Source organism: Lathamus discolor, chromosome 2 (assembly GCF_037157495.1).
Source record: "Lathamus discolor isolate bLatDis1 chromosome 2, bLatDis1.hap1, whole genome shotgun sequence".
NCBI lineage: Eukaryota > Metazoa > Chordata > Aves > Psittaciformes > Psittacidae > Lathamus > Lathamus discolor.
The window spans coordinates 136,620,346-136,637,469 of record NC_088885.1 but is presented as its reverse complement, the minus strand read 5'-3'; the positions used below and the strand labels follow the sequence as shown (position 1 = coordinate 136,637,469).

The window sequence follows — 17,124 nt, the reverse complement described above, 5'->3', positions numbered from 1 at the left end:
GTATAGTCATTTCTTTTTGCTCGGAACAGACTACAGAACTACAGCATACTGAACTACATTACAAACACATAAAGCATACCTATTGCATTCTTTCACGCCACCCCTGACTAGAAGACATGCCCTAGCTACCAAACTGCAGCTCTCACAGCCGGGTGCTTAGGCCTATTGTCGCGCGCACAGCCCCGTCAGCATGCGTAGTCGTGGCCGAGTGGTTAAGGCGATGGACTAGAAATCCATTGGGGTCTCCCCGCGCAGGTTCGAATCCTGCCGACTACGGCCCCGAGCCTCCCGGCTCCGCGGTTGAATTTTTTCTATTTCACTCGCTTCTCCGCACTCCGCTCGCAGGGCGGGCCGAGCCCGAGGCCGCGGACGAGCTCCCCAAGCGCCCCCCAACACCGCTCCGCACGTGGAGGCCCCGCCCGCTGCCGGCGCCGGACGTGCGGGGCCGCCTTGGCAACGGCTGGCGGCGGCAAGATGGCGGATGACTTGGACCGGTTACTGGACGAAGTGGAGAGGCGGCTCTGCCGCCTGCCGGGCCGCGAGGCGGCGGGCGGCCACCGTCACGGCGGCGGCGAGGCGGCGGCGGCGGCGGCAGCAGCAGCAGCAGCAGCAGCAGCAGCAGCAGCAGCAGCAGCGAAGGAGGAGGGCAGGTTAGCGGTCCTGCGTCGGCCCGGCGGCCTCACGCACCCCCAGCCGAGCGAGCAGCCGCTGTGGTGGCGCGCAGCCCGTCCCTTTCGCTTCCTGTGGGCGTCCATCCAGACCCCTCAGGAGCCGAGAACACCGAGGTTCGGGAGCCGAAACACTGAGCGGCGGTCAGACAGTGTCCCCTGGAGTACTTTCTGTAAACACCCGGGTCGTGTGCCAGCGAGCTGAGTTACTTCAGATAGTCTTTGTCTCTTGGGAGTATCCCAGTCTCGGATTAAATATGGCGTTAAAAACCGAGCTAATTTGCTTGAGTTAGGATCAGGGATTACTGAGCTCTATAGCTGACCTTGTGGTATATATAAAATATATAAAATCCTACGATTCAGAGCAGGAAGAACTTTAGCAGTAGCATTGTGAAATGTTTCATTCTGATATGTGTGTTCCGATCATAGTTTTTCTGTTCACCATACCTTCCATAGAAAGCACTCAACTTACACTGCACTTTCACGTATCCACCTCAGTTTTCAAATGGGTCCAAGTCCCGACAGGTTTGGGTGTGATACAGTCACTGCTGGCAGTACTGCCAGTAAGTCTGCCATGCTGCTGCCTGCCCTCAGGCTCCCGTCCCAGCCCTCGAGGGTGTCTCAGGCTGTTTGGAAGCCCTGTGGACCACGGGGGCTTGGGCTGGTATCTCCAGAGGGGTGCTGCTGAGTGCTTACCCAGGAGGCATTTCGGAGTCCCAGGCCTTTGGCCACTTTACTGAACTCCCCCATTGTTTGCATCATGGTTAGAGGAGCACTTAAATTTAGTCAATCTAATGACAATATTTTAAAAAATCACACAGTTTTCTTCTTTCTCAGGAGCAGATTTGTACTTGATTGGTTGATGCAGCAGTACTACAGGCCTCCCTTTCTTTGACAAAGAGCTAGCAAACAGCAGACTTGAGTGACAAGACTTCTCTCTTAGGTGAAAGCAAAGTGCAGGTGATCTCTCTCCAAACGCGTACAGTTTGACAGGAATTCCTTCAGAACCCCTGCAGTTCTATAGCATGAGGAGAGAAGTCTCTCTCGCCTTTATATATTCCTGTTGCTGAAGATAAACATGAAAGAACGGGGCTGACCAATTTATTGCTCAGTAAGTGTAGCATGGGTTATATTATCGTACTTTTATTCAGGGTTGGAAGTGACTGGAAATAAAAGCAGCAAGCCAAAATAACAGCAGGGACTGAAAGGCATCATCCTGCAGTTTATATCTGTCCTGTCATTATTTGGATGGCCTAGCTTAGATACTACAGAAATATTAGAGGGAAAAGGCTGTAATTAAATTTATTTAACTTAAAATTGTTAGAACTGCTTCAGTCATGCTACAAAATGAAGGCTGATTTGTTTGTTTTTAGGTCACCTGAACTGTTTCTGAGTGCTGACAGCAGTGAAGAAGATCTAGACGACATTATTGACGAAATCTGTAACGACAGCAGCTTTATCAAAACAACTCTGGTGAGTAGGAATCCGGAGAAATACAAAAGAGATGAGGTTCAGCAATGGAAAGAAAAGCACCATAAAGTAAAGCTATTGTAAAGCAAAAAAATGAACTAAACCAAGCTGTAGGGTAAACTTGGAAAATAAAGCAGAAAGGAAAATGCAGCAATCCTGTAGTGAGTTTCAAGAGAGATAAAAGGATGGTCTTACCCCAGCAATAACTGACAATTAAAGGAAATGCTAGTTCAAGGTAGAGCATAATGTCAAATATCACAGAATCACAGAATAGTTTGGGTTGGAAGAGAAACCTCTGGAGATCATCTGGTCCAACCACCTGGTCATGCAGGCGTACCTACAGGACCGTGTCCAGACAGCTTTTTACTGTCTCCAAAGATGGGGTCTCCACAGCCTAAGTAACTTGTGTCATGGCAACTTGTCCCCACGACACACAGCTGCTCAATCACCTATCTCTTCCCTCAGTGGGATGGGGAGAAGAGCTGGAAAGAAAAGGTGAAACCAGCAGATTGAGATAAAAACAGTTTAATAATTGCAATAAATAATAATGATGATGAAGAGGGAGACAACAAAAAGAGAGAAATAAAACCCAATAAACACAAGTGGTGCACAATCCAATTGCTTACCACTCACTGACCGATACCCACCCGGACTCTAGCAGCAATCATTCCCTTCCAGCCAGCTCCCCTGATTTATATACTGGGCATGACATTCTATGGTACAGAATATCCCTTTGGCTAGTTTGGGTCAGCTGTACTGTCTCTGCTCCCTCCTGGCTTCTTGCACCTCTCCTCTGGGAGGGCATAAGAAACGGAAAAGCCCTTGATCAGGGTAAGCACTACTTAGTAAAACTAAGACATCAGTGTGTTATCAGCATTGTTCTCAGACTAAAGCCAAAACACAGCACTGCACCAGCTACTGGGAACAAAATTAACCCTATCCCACCAAAAACCAGTACATAGTGTTTGACCACCCTCAAAAGAAGTGAAGTTTTTGCATATATTTAACTGGAATTTCTTGTATGTCAATTTGTGCCTGTTGCCTCACCCTGTCAGTGGGCCCCATTGAGAAGAATCTGGCTACATCTTCTTTATTCTTCCCCGTCATGTATTTTTATACATTGATAAGATTTGTTAAGATTCTCCTGACCCTTGTTTTCTGCAGGCTAAACAATTTCATCTCTCTTCTAAAACAGAAGCTCAAAACCATTGAGAGAGAAAAATCCTAAATTAAAACAACTTTTAAAAGCAAAATTATTAAAAAGAGGGCATGAAATACAAAGTCTTGATTGTAAAGTCAAAGTGGTCATGTGGTGCTGAATTCCTTCAGGCAAAGCTGGGAATGCAGTATGGGAAGAGAAGCCTTTTTTCTGTTACTATCTATTTTCATAACTCTCTGTTATTTATTTTCATTTATCTGTTACTTCAGCAGCTTTTGTCTTGGAGCCTCACAGAAACCCAAGGAAGAAAATTCCCAAATTCTTAGTCCCCTTCGTCTATGACAGAATTTTTCTGGCTCCGACTTACTAAGTAAAACAGACTACTGTTACTTTGCTGTAATGCTGATTCTTTATTGTTTTTTTAAATAGAAATTGAAGTCTAACTCTGCAAGTCTCACACCTGAAAGAAATAGTGCTGTTATACAGGCTCATAGGAAAAGGCAAGTGAAAAGTGTTTTGGCTAGTTGAACACAGCTTGATTATAGCTTGTTGTCAGTCTAAGAGTATTGCTACTGTTTCATTTCTGTGGACATTAACTAAGAATGAGTATTTTGAAAAGCATTCTTTTTAAAGAAAAACAAAGCTAAAGATAATTTTGAAGAGTTACTAACGTGCTTCCATGGGGTCAAAATTATTTCTTACTAATTATTTCAGTTAATGAACAGGTTTCTTTGCCTTAAGGACATACACATGTACCAAATGCTGCGATATATTTGATATATTTGGTTATTGTGGAGTTTTTCTCTACACTGTGGTAATGGAAATTTAGAAATTCTGTCATTTGTAAGCATTTGGATATATTTGCCTATACTTAATAAATCTTATTTTAGAAATCCCACACTGTTAAACTAGGAGAAGCATTGTACTACTTTCTCCAAAATGTTTTGCTGTAATTTAATACTTTTAATGAAATCCCTGTAGATGCTCTCCTGTGTACCTGGGTGGAAGCTTTTCACCACATGGCATAGGGACAAATATTTCAAAAAGGTAGGAAACATGAACAGAATATTCTACTTGCTTTGCCATTATTTTCATTCACAACTGTGTTTCTGTGGTGGTGCAGATTTCTGTGATTGGACTGGACAGGACACCCTTATAGTCATATAAACATGTCTGCCTGTAACTGCAGATGAAGTCAGCTGAGCCCTTCCAGTCCTCTGCTGTTGACCACTAGATCTTTTGTTGGTTTGAGGAGTTAGAAGAGGTGTGCAAATGAGACATGAGACTCCAAAAATCAGTAATAAGTCGTTAAGGAAATTGCTGCTGTAGGGAACTGTTATTTTTCCCTGCCTCTCTTCAGCTTTCTATGTGAGGCTGAGTATGTGACTGAAATCACTGGGCTGGTTTAAATCATCCCAGAGCCTGAACTGAAAATAGCCGGAGTGCTTTGTAAGTGTAGCTGAACTTAGTAGGAAAGATACTTTATTTATCCCCAACATCTTATAGAACATTACTGCATTTCCATGTGGGATTTTTTAGTAAGTAATTATGCACTTGATGCATATTTGGATGCTGGTCAGGTGCCATACTAATGAGGAATACCAAAGAGAATGTATCAAGAAAGTAATGGTTTATTTTATGCACTCAGTGAGGTTAGAAACCTGTAAAAATAATGCATGATCATATAATTAAAACACATACCATAATGAATGTGCCAGATATGTTAAAAAAAATAAGATTAGAGGGTAACTAACCTTGCTTCTAGCATTTCTGAGTGAGCACTGTACTCAAGAATAGGTATGATCTGTGTGACTTCTCTGATTGTAATAAACTCTTGGAGCTTTCTGTTCTTTTTTGACCAGAACATGTGATCAACTACGTTGTACTGCTTGTGACTTCCGTGTGTCACTCTTCAATGACTACATCTGGGATCAGTCCTGTGATTATCTTTTTTTCAGGTATGTCTGAGGTGGGTTTGGTGTTAGTATTGTGTTACTGTGCTTTCGGGCTTGATAGGAATGGGAAAGATGAAAAGTCCTGAGCACTCCTGTGTTACCTAAAAGGGAGCATGTGTACAACCTGCTGGGGGGGTCAGGTGAGAAATTCTGCAGGGAGAGGGGTGCAACATCTCCCATAACCTGCATTTCCATTTCTACTACCATCACTCTCCCTCTCTGGTCTTAAAAAGAGTTCAAGTTTCATGGATTAAAAGGCAACTCTTCTGCTGAAATAAGCCAATAATGCATGTGATGGGTTGGCCTCTGGTGTGCCATTGCAGAATGCCTACAAAATGAATGAGGACTGTTCCATATGTACTTCATGCTTTCAGTCATATAGACTGTGATTGTTTCAAGTCAGGTTTTCTTCTTTTCAAGTATTACACTGTCATATTCAGTGAAAATCAGATAGCTTGATTTCTTAGCAGACTTCTTTTTGAAGCAAGGTTTGATTTAATGGAGGGGTGGGATTTTTTTTATTTATTTTTTTTTTTTAAGATTGTGATGTCTTTGACTTTAATTATTTCCATCTTTTCAAAGACTTAAAATTCAAGAGTTCTTATTTCTGCTTTCTCTAAAATGCCAGGACTTAAAGAAGAATAGTGTAGTGGGTGTGCTCCTAATAAAGACAGTGAATTTGGATTCCTCTTTAGGAAAGTCTCTGGATGTGCCTATTCACTTATGGAGGTAGCTGGTGTGTTCAGAGTATGTGCATGGCCACGGAGGCGTGTAACAGCTGGAGCGGAGCAGAGCAGTAATGGATGCATCCTCTTCTTTTACATTATTTTTCTTTTATTACATAGAATAGTTAGGGTTGGAAGGTTTTTCCTGGTTTTTCCTGCAGTTTAGGAAGATTTGCATTCTCTTTGAATGCAGATCTTCTTTTCTCATTATTTAAAGCAGCATTAAAAATACAGTGCTGCACTAGTTTACTGAGGTGAGTTTGGTAGCTGGAAAGGTTTAATAAAAATACGATTCTTTTATTTACTCAGGGTCTAAATTATTCTGCTTCTGAGATCTTGCAATTAATAAATTATTTAAAAAAGCCATGAAAAACATTAGTATCAGGTACTTGTAGCATTGATTAAAATCTGTTCTCTTTAGCAAGATATTTAGCAATTTGTTTTGACTAACCTGAATTTTGAAAAGCAAAAGCAAACTTGAATATTAGTTGTTTGCTTCCATGACTAGCTGTCTGGCCTCTTTTTCTAAAAATTCTTCCTTTGATGTCTGTTTTGGGTTTTCTTTATTTAGCTGGACTGGTTAATGGGGTTTTCTGAGCAATTCAGTGGCCAGTAATTGGTGGCCAGGAGGAGGTCATGAGAGCAGGGACAGTTAAAATGCTACTTTTATACTTGGTTTTTGAAACAACTTGGGTTTGTAATAGCTATGATGATATTTCATTTGTTGTGGTTGATGCTTACACAGAAATTACGTGTGGTTTGATGTACATTCTTCCCTCTAATGGCTATTTCGTTTCAGTCACTTGAACACTATAACAGCCATCCCGAGTAACAGTTCCTGATGGAAAGTTTAACTCTGTAGTTGTACCCTTTCTGCATAGGGATTTTTACAGTAAGTTTGATAAAATAAATACATTTTTTGGATCATTTCTTAACAAGAAATGGTTTTCTTTCCATCCCTTTCTCTGGAGGCTGACACAGGGTCTCTGAACCTGACAGAGAACATTGGTTACAAAAATGTCAATCTCCAGTTGATCTGAGAATGCAGCAACTATGCACAGAGACTGCTCTCAGGAAAGGGTTGTGTTCAAAACAAAATTCAAACATACCACTAGATTCATTCATGTCAGTGGTACTCAGAAATGTTCTGAAGAGCTTTTCTGAATTGAAATGGCCTCATGAAACCTTTTTCACTTGGTTGGCAGGAATAACATGCCTGAGCTCAGTAAACTGAGAGCGAAGATGATAAAGAAGAAGGGAGCACGAGCATATGCTTGTCAGTGCAGCTGGAGATCCATTGATGAGTTAACTGACCTCCAAACAGACCAGCAGCTTCGGTGGGTTTGTGGTAAACATGCAGAATGAAGTCCACTCATGTGTGATACCTACTTGTGTGGAAACAGGTCGTAAACTGCATTTGTTTCCTACAGTTTTCTGAGAACAGATGGAAACCTGGATACTTATATCTAGAAATAGATTATAACACCCAACCTTTCAACCTGAAAACCTTTTTCTTTTCAATGTAACTGTCTTACAAACAACGTGGGGAGTTGAATTATTAGAAGAAACAACCAATTTGGAGGCTTTCTGGAGGTTAAAGAAGGTTAAAACTCATACTCAATGTTAAAGAAAAGAAGAGGAAATAGACATAGGAACAGGGCAAAGCACCTTGAGACTGTTGCTTGAATCTAGCAAAGAGCCTTATTTCCCATGTCTGTAGAATCTTGGACTCAAAATGGTGGGTTGGGATGCAGCCATGACACACAAGCATATGAATTTCTTCACAGAAATGCATGCTGCTGTTCTGCTTTGCTCATAGCTGTTAACGAGCAAGTGGTTGTAGACCTCTTAAAAATCTACTGCGAGATCAGCTCTCACCTCGAAGGTTTCAGCACACCCCAAAACTTTACTTTCTTTTAGTCACCAGCAGCCAAAATCTGCAAGTCCTGGAAATATCCTTCCAGTTCCTACTGATTTCTTCCAAGCACTTTCTGCTGACTAAGGACTTTTACCACCGTGAATTTCGTGGACTCCTCTTCAGCCCTTACTGCAAGAGGTGAACAAGTTATTGTGCAATTATTAAATATTGTGTGTTTTTAAAGAGATTCTGAAAAGTATATGGCTCTTCTGTCGGTATTTTCAAGGGAAAAAAGGCTCAGGCTTTTGAGAGTGAGAAAATATATGTCCCTCCTGACGTTCAAATTTGGATTGTTTTCAGTTTCCCTTAGCTCTCACTTCAGCTTCACTTCAAAATACTGCATGTTCAGAAAGTGAAGCTGTCATGTTACGACACACTGCCTTCCCACAGTAACACTGTTAATTGGTGAACTGTCTTGATTACAGTTAATGTCGCTATAACTTATGAGCTCTTTCTTTTCATTATGTATAAATAAAACAGGAGGTGGATTTGAGAGAAAGGAAGGGATTACCAGTCCTGGCAATTACTACATTGAAAAGTGTCTCAAAATGGGAATACGGTCAGTATTTTGCTATGCAATATGTGATACTGTACGGATAGATTCAAAATTGCTTTGTGCAGTCCTAGCTGTACAGAGCCATTTCTTGTGTGTGTGTGTGTGTGTGTGTGTGTGTTAAGTTTTGCTCATGGCCCTAATCTGCACATTTGATCTTTTTCTGAGCCCATTTGAAACTTGATGACCAAGTAGCCCCACAGGATTCTCTTTTGGCCTGGATTGCACTGGAACTTGTGCCACAATGTAGGGAACTAGTTGGGCTTGCAACTTCTGAGCAGGAAATGGGGAAAATCCTAACACCCATCTTAGTTTATGAAACCAAGTCTTACGTGACTTGGAAAAGGAGCATGTCTCCAGTACCCTGGTTTAAACAAACCAGCAGAAATAGTTACCCTGTCTGGAACTGTTTGCACTACCAGATGTGTGGAGCAAATCGTGGAAACAGAAGCTCAGGACATCCGTGCTAGTGGTTTTTATGACAGGACTACACCTGCAAAAGTGGAGGCCAGGAAGAAACTGAGAGAAAAGGACTGAGAGTGTAGGAGAAGTAAAAAAGATTAACACCAATATCTCTTGACAGCATTAATAAGCATTTCTCCTGGATATTCAGCAGTCTTCTGTTCACCTGGAGAACTGGAGAGAGAGGGTTTTTTTCAGGGTAGAGATTGTTGTCAGGTGATTGTATCAGTAACACCATTAAGTCTGCACTCCAAGCACTGAAAACTTTAGAAGATAATCCTTATTGGTAAATGTATGTGGAAACCTGAGCATTCCCCTGAAATAATTGTGCTTATTCGAGTGTAGATACTTGTTTCTGGCCTTGGTCAGAATGGTGGGATATGATGGCTCTTTGTCCAAATGAAGTTTAAACAGGTGCAGGAATGGTGCTTATTGCATTGGTTTTCATTACAGAATCTAGCATATTTCTAGATATGAAAATAGTTACTATGTCATTAAATAAAACTATTTTTGTTGGAAAGAGGAGTGATATTAAGTATTTAATTTCCCTTGCTTTGCTTTCTTCAGTTACACATTACAAACCACTCTACAGTCCTCATATGAAAAGAATGTAAAGAAAGGTAAAATTAGAACTTGGATGTTCATTTGATGAACATATTGTGAGATTGCACAAGGTTTTCAAGACACAGCCAAGATCTTAAGTGATATTTCCGTGTCAGTTACCTGAGATAGCAGGGATTATGTCAGGAATTTTGTTTAAGAATGCCATTCAGCTGTTGTCAAACGGAAGTACTGGAGAGCAGTTTTGCTAAGTACAAATGTGACCATTGTTTTCCTCCAGTTTTTTGCTTTGGAAGTAATAATACCATTGCTGTTTGAGAAATGGGCAAGGTGAAAATCTGAGACTCATTTTGCTGAAGTGATATGCTTGGAAATGTTCTAGCCTGCAGCATTAGTCTGCTGCAGATCACTCAACAAAAAGCACTGAAGGATGACAAAATGAGAATCCATGGAAAAGCATTCACTTGGATACGTACAATCAGGGTTTAATGTCACGCCATCTTTTCTCACTTCATGTTTCTGCAGTACTTATGGGTAGGAATCCAATTCAAATGTGCAGGGAATATTTTTATGGCTTTTCTTTATCAATTTTTAATGTGCTGGTTTGGCTATATCTCACTTGCTTTTCCTGCAAACCATGGAGGGTGTCGAACCCAGATACTGACTATTGCTCAGAAGAGTAATTACTGGAGATCTTGCCCTGCCATAACATACAACTTACAGAAGCATAGTAGCATCATGTATTGCAAGCTCTGCACTCTATAAAATAAAATAAAGATTTATTATTTCTTTCCTGAGCACCCATTTCAGTTTCGTTCTGAAGGCGTTCTGCACATGCCAGGCACTGGAAGCTGCCGCTTGTTGAATGACTGCTCTCGTTTCCTAACATGTGAGTCTCTGGGTCATGTAACCAGCACATGTGGTAGTCACACAATAGGAGAGAGACCATTTCAGGACCTGCGTAGGCAAATTTTGATTCCTGCCAGGCTCTTCCTGCACCAGACCCGACCAGTACTCTCTGTTGTGTGACACCTGATAACCACAGACAGGCCAGCCTCTGTGGGGGTGCTGTGAAGGGGTGTGAGGTGCTGCTCATTGTGAGGGCCACGTGTGACGCCTGGGACTTGGCACAAGGGCTTCACGGAAGCTATTTTTTAAATGTCAACATGTCAATAAAATGAGAAGTTGGAATAAATCTGATTGTGTGGCGTGTAAAATCTATTGTGTTGCTTCTGTCCAAGAGAAGCCTTGTAAAAGCGATACAGGACCATGTTTCCTTTGTCAAAAGTGCTATGAAATGTCCTTAGAACAAAAACATTGTTTAGCTTATGAGAAACAGAAAGTAACTGTTGGGTGTGTTTTCCCACATCAGTGTGGATGCAGCAAATACCTGAGAATTAAATGAGCTTTAATGCTCTTTACCAGATAACATGAGGAGAGCGCATTAAATTACGTAAAGCTCGTAAAGGTAGGTGCATTTACCACCTTTCTTGGATGTTTACCTAGGCTCAAAGGTGGAGCCAGCTGCTGTGGAAATTGGCATATAGCTAAACTTCTTGCAGAGTGGGATGCTGGTACCTCTGTGGGACAGTCAAGGCAGGTTACCACTAGCATCATACTCGTCACTTCGAAGAGAGAGGTCAGTCAAGGAATCACAGCATTTGCTGTCTGTTGGATCTTGCTGTAGAAAACCAATCTTAGCACAAGGAAGAAGTTGCTGTGTGTATGGGAGCTGGAACAAATCTTGGTTCTCCATTATGAAGAAATGCTGTGTGGCATACATTACACTAAGAGACATAAATACTTCCTATACACCATTCTGAATGTGCATTCTCGGTGTTGGTGCTACTCAGGCAATAATTGCTTCCGAGATTTAAGGGCAGTATGGACTTGCTGAAAGCCCACACAGTACCCCCCCTGCTTCAGGAGTGCTCCTGACATCTTATTTACTATTTGCAATGTCACAGCGCACCGCTAGGAGGTAGTGCCCACGTGTGTTTAATTGACATTGGCAACTTTTACTCTGTTGGGTTAGATGTGCTTTGCAAGTATGAAATTTGGGGTGAAATGTGATTATAGAATCTGGTCTACAGAGGGCAGAGCAACACCGCTGTGTGTAAACTTCAGGCTTCCGCTTCACTACTAGAAGCTCATACTTTAGGGTCTTTTCGGGAGTAATGAAGGTGTACATTCAACTGAACAAGGCTTCTGGCATTTGTCTCCTACCAGTGTGGTTATAAGTGGGGCAGCCAGGTCTGGGGCAACTCCACCTGATTTTTGTGCAACTTTATCCGAATGGCCCTCAAATGGTCGTTGACCAATCTGAAGCAGATTAACTTTTTTAGCTATCAGCTAAAGCATAAAAAACTGTGTCTTTGTGTATGTAGATGTGTGTACGTATGTTTATCCTCTAATAACATCAATGGAAAAACTAAATTGCTTCAGGATTTACCTTTCACCCTGCACAAATTAATTTTCCCTGAAAATTAATTTATAATAATTAATTAAATAATTTTGGCAAGTAGATGTTGTGTGCATTAGGATCTTCTAATGTTCAATACAAATACAGCACATCACTCAAAGATGTGAAAAAATAGCAGATCTTAAGAAGGAAATAGTAAAAAGCCAAGACTTAGAAATACCAGAAGGATGTTTCTGTCTACGTAGGAAAGCAGTGTAGGCCAGAGATGCTGCAGGGCAGTCTGAGAAATGGCATGAGCCATTGGATATAAGGGAGAAGTTCTTTACTGTAAGGGTGGTGAGGCACTGGAATGGGTCCCCCAGGGAGGTTGTGAATTGCTCCATCCCTGGCAGTGTTCAAGGCCAGGTTGGACAGAGCCTTGGGTGGGATGGTTTAGTGTGAGGTGTCCCTGCCCATGGCGGGGGGATTGGAACTTGATGATCTTAAGGTCCTTTCCAACACTAACTATTCTATGGTTCTATGATTCTATGAGCATCGTCCAGAGACCAGCATGCTGCAGTTCATCGGCCACGAGCCACGGCAGAGGTTTTGGTGAAGTTTCATGCTCTGAACTCTCATTCTGATTCTCTGAGTATCCAGTAAGTGTGAATGTACAAAGCGGATTTGTGGTGGATGGGAATAAATGTGATCTCTGATAACCGGTGGAGTTGTGTCTCTTTCTGTAGAAGCAATGAGGTGCTTTTAACTAGAAACACAAACATACCTGAGCCATGGAAATAGTTTGCTTATTTCACTGGTAAAATAGGGGGTATCACCTAAATTTAGCCTAGTTACACAATAGGTGAGTGATCCCTGTAACACTTAATTTTTCACTTCCTCTGTTCTAATAGGAGAAATAGTTGAACAAAGAGTTTAGTAGAGAAAATAGGAACAGGCAGGCAGAGTAGCACACTGAGAGAGAATGCATAGAGAAAAGTTTTGTGGAAACATTTTTCCAGGCAAGGAACAAGCCACTGGTTTTTGTTTGCTTCTAAACCAAAGACAGCACACCTTGGTGAAAGGAACAAGCTTCAGCATGCTGCAGGGAGCAGGTCAAATGCCCACAATTTGCCAAAAACAAGGACAGAACTTAGTATAAGAGGTGTCCTTTCTAGGCGTCTTTTAGGGTTGATGTTGGGATAGATATTAGAAAGAAATCTTTCCCTGTGAGGGTGGTGAGGCGCTGGCACAGGGTGCTCAGAGAGGCTGTGGCTGCCCCATTCCTCGCAGTGTTCAAGGCCAGGCTGGATGGGGCTTGGAGCAACCTGGTCTGGTGGAAGGTGTCCCTGGCCATGGCAGGGAGGTTGGAACTGGATGAATTTTAAAGTCTCTTCCAACCCAAACCATTCTGTGATTGCAATTCCAGGGGCTGGCCCAAAAGAGAGGTTGAATCTACCCCCATTCACTGCCTTCAGGGTTTTCTGCAGTATTTTGAAACCTGTTTCCTGGTGATAGGTTTTAGATACAAGAGCTAAGATAGTCAGATAGATATTCTATTTAGTATAGGAGATAAGATACTTAGGGCTGCTAACATCCTCTTAGCCAGCGGTTTATAACTGTTATTTAAATATAAGCAAATATCTTGAAGTTTCATGAGAGCTTGGTGAAACTGAAACCCTTAAAGCCTCAGAGATTGTTCTAAAGATCTGGGAGGCAGAGAAGAGGAAGATATTTTCATGCTGGTCAAACTAACCCATAATATTCCAGCTCCAAGTACCTTAAATACATCTATTTTAACATGGGGTTGTCTACAGAAGGGAAAAAAGCGTTAACTAACTTTTGAATGGTGGTAGGTTATTTATAAAGTATCCACAGAATTTTTCAATCTGTTTAAAAGCAAGCGGTATTGCCTTACTCTAAGGTGCTGCAGTATATGTGATAGTAGTTCAATACAGCGAGCATAAATCTTTCCGCTAATGCAAAGAAGCTTTGGGATAGTCAGCAATCTGAGTGTGCTTGGAAGCCCCTGTCCTGACTGCCCCCTTGTAAACAGCATTCACAGGAAGGGGGAAGCAGCCACCAGAGACAGGAAGGTTGAATTTAGCATCCAACTCCTTATCAAGGCAGAGCGGGCTGCTCAGGATGCTGCTAAGAAAGAGTATAAATTGCTCCAGCAGACAGTGACAGCTGCCTGGCCCTTCCTGGGAAGACCATTCACATGGAGGTAATCAGGGGACAATCTTGTGAGTGCAGATGGCTTTAGGAAGAGATTATATCCTGGGGCCGGTTATCCAAAATAATGCTTACCATGGTGTATTACGCTCTCATTCAGTCTCAGTTACCATCACTTGCAGGAAGAGATTGAGCTGCTGCTGAAGTAGGAGGGTGTGTGTCTCCTGGAAATAGAAACTTCATCATAGTAAGAGTTATTATTAGTCTTATTAGCCCTAAAGAAATATAAGCCTTTCCTGAATCTTAATATGCACTGCAATATCTGGTTTAATTTTTAGATCATAGGTTTTATATCAGAGCTGGCACACCTCTAGTTCCAACACTTGAGAGATAAAAGAGGTTGCAGCATTGTTTTATGTGCTTCAAATCAGTGAGGCCCTTGTTTACAAGTGGAAGATAAGTGGTTCCCAAAACATTCTTTGCCGTGTAATCAGTTGCTCATTAACATATGACGCCAAGTTTCCTTTTGATTTCTGTGTATATCTTGGGCGATCCATCTGCCCTGAGCCTACAGTGCAGCAAGGCACCATTCTGTCGACGCATGCTCCTCAGTGGCTGAAATGAAGTTAACACAAAATCGGGGCATCCCCTGCATTGATTTTTCTATGAATGATGACTCTTATTTCCCCTGTCTTCCCCAAGGTATACTGCAAAATTCTTTCATATTTTCTCAAAACTTTATTCAAGCTTGGGACTTGGAAACACTTTAAAGCAGTCTTTTAGCTGCATCTTCCCACATATGTCTGAAACACCTCTTTTCATCGTTTCGGTTTTATTTTTCCATGTTAGATATATATTTAGTTCAATTCCAGTGAGGAAAGCTGGAAACAATTAAGCTCTTACAAAGAAGAGTGGTATAAAAGAGTCTACCCATGTCCTGAAGAGCAATAAAGTATATCTATCTGTCCCGGGTAACTGCACAGAGAACATTCTGGATTTGAATTGCCAAATAAACTCAAGCCAACACGACACTGGAGTCCCTCTGTTCTGCTGCCTGAATGCGGGTGCTGCACATCACCGGTCTCCTGAGCACAGCGGATACAGTGACAGAGCCATCAGCAGTCTTAGCACCCGGTGTATCCAGCCAGGTGCTTCACGCCAGGGTTGCTGGTGTAAGCTAAAACCCTGAACCCCTCTGTTTTTGCAAAAGCTATTTTTCCCCCCTGTGGTACATTGGAAATCCCTCCTAAAACCTGGAGAGCATTACTTCGTTATAAAGAATATGTCTGTGAAGTGGATAATTTCCAGATGTCAAAGCATTTCTCAGACCTTGCAATAACAATTCACTGCTTGGGGTTCTCAGCCAGCGCAGGGCATGTGGTTACCTTGGGTATTTTCAGGATCCATGGCAAGGCAAATGGCACCTTTAAATAGGGGAAAAACAAACAGCCTAATAGGCACCTCACGGCAGAGAGCACCTCATCAGGTTTGTTCCAACACATTCTCACGTCATTGTTCGATAGGGTAACAGGCCATAAAAGAGTGAAGCAGCTACTTTCCTTTTCTGTCAGATGTTGCAAGTTACTCACATTTCCTGTTCTGCTATTTAAAGGACTAAGGGCTGAAAATGGGGAGTTCATTAACTTGTCTGAAATGAAATATTTTCCTGTCTGTCTGCAGCCATGCTTGAATGAATGGCAGAAACACAGGCCTGGAAGGCATCTCCGAGGAGCGGGTAGTGCCTTCTGCCCTGGGACAGAGCTACCCCTGTGGAAGCTCAGCCTGAACCCCGGTGCAGGTTGCCACCAGAGATCTCCCTCCAGTCTGTAGGGTAGCTGGATGCAGCATTCATCAGAGAAAGAGAGACCACGAGTGTCCATGCCTGCGGGGCCCAGGAAGGACAGGAGGACCAGTCCTCCCTCCCTGCTGGCAGTGGCTCGGGCTGTATTTTAGCCAAGAACAGAAGTATGTGGGAGAAGGCAGGAGAATTTCAATGAGCTAACACCAGTGGGATTCAGGCACTTGGTGGTATTTTTGACATCCCTTAACTAAGCACATTCACACTTCAACCGTTTAAAAATAAACCATTGCTTCCCACACATTTTTTCTTTCCTGTTGGCTGTTGTTTTCTTTACAGACTTGAAACTATGCTTATTCATCCTTCAGAAAAGAATCTTATCTCAGTCTGGACGGCCTGGGAAGAGCTCAGGGCATGCTTGCAATGCAAACTTTGAGGAAGTAAGTTTAGTTTCTCAATGGGTCTAACCAATTCAACTGCTGCATGTGACAACCACCCTTCTAAATGCTTGATGAAGAAAGAGCTTGCTACTCCTGGGACACAGAGTCTACTGCTGCAGGCCCTCATGTAGCTGTGAGCCCCAGGAGGTCACAGGCCACATTTAAGAGGCTCAAGAAGGGTAACTAGGAAAAGCAGGTCTGTTGTCAGCAGTCTTATATTTGCCGTGCTGGAGATTGCCCTGCAGGAGGACAGGAAAAAAACAGGAGAGGGTGTGCAGATCTAAAGAAAGGTCTGAGACAAGAGCAGCAGTCGGGCAGCAGCGCCCGCCGTGTGTTTCGAGATGTGGAGGCAAATTCCGAAATGCAAAGATGTTGGCAGAAAATCCTTTTCCCTCTGTTGTGGCTCAGCGCCAGTATGTGAACTATAGACCATGAACATACCAGTATAGAAACATCATCATGTGAGCTGCTGCCACCCACGTAGGTGCGAGTGAGCACCGAGGAGCCTGCTCACTGGAAACACACACCTGAGGAGCTGCCCTCCCTCTGCTGATGGTACTTCAGGAAGCTCTAACGTATGGCACCAAGCCACCCTGCCAAGTACCGGGCTCCAGGTTTCTTTCATGCATCTTAAATGCAAAGAAAGGGGTTCCCAGCAGGAGCTCCTCAGTGGTTGCTGCCAAAAGAGTAGCAATGGCCTGGAAAGGGGAAGAAGATGGAGGATGCTGCCTGGGAGATGAAAGCCCTTCCACACCTCCTCCTTCCATGAATCCCACACAGGTAGCAAGGATTTGGTGCTGTATCTTGTAAGAAGAAGGTGTCTGTCCAGCCACAACATCTCT

At 42.7% G+C, this 17,124-nt stretch overlaps 1 protein-coding gene and 1 non-coding gene across 7 annotated transcripts; both read left to right on the top strand.

The window, feature by feature from the left end:
* Nucleotides 1-194: 194 nt before the first annotated feature.
* Nucleotides 195-276, top strand: TRNAS-AGA (transfer RNA serine (anticodon AGA)). Its single transcript has one exon. It is a non-coding gene; the product is annotated as a tRNA-Ser (tRNA).
* On the top strand, nt 233-10,666 carry CFAP418 (cilia and flagella associated protein 418). 6 transcript variants are annotated; one of them, XR_010610254.1, is made up of 8 exons: nt 233-650; nt 2,042-2,141; nt 3,727-3,797; nt 4,279-4,344; nt 5,160-5,255; nt 7,183-7,314; nt 7,898-8,033; nt 8,376-10,666. XR_010610254.1 is itself a non-coding variant. In XM_065668636.1 (8 exons), the coding sequence occupies exons 1-8, from the start codon at nt 475-477 to the stop codon at nt 7,977-7,979; spliced, it is 693 nt and encodes a 230-aa protein (XP_065524708.1). In that variant the 5' UTR covers nt 233-474; the 3' UTR covers nt 7,980-10,666. The 6 variants fall into 6 exon arrangements, 5 of the variants coding, with proteins under 5 accessions (XP_065524708.1, XP_065524711.1, XP_065524707.1 ...); XM_065668636.1 differs by having other exon boundaries at nt 233-590; nt 621-650; nt 7,898-10,666; XM_065668639.1 differs by lacking the exon at nt 7,898-8,033.
* Nucleotides 10,667-17,124: the final 6,458 nt, after the last annotated feature.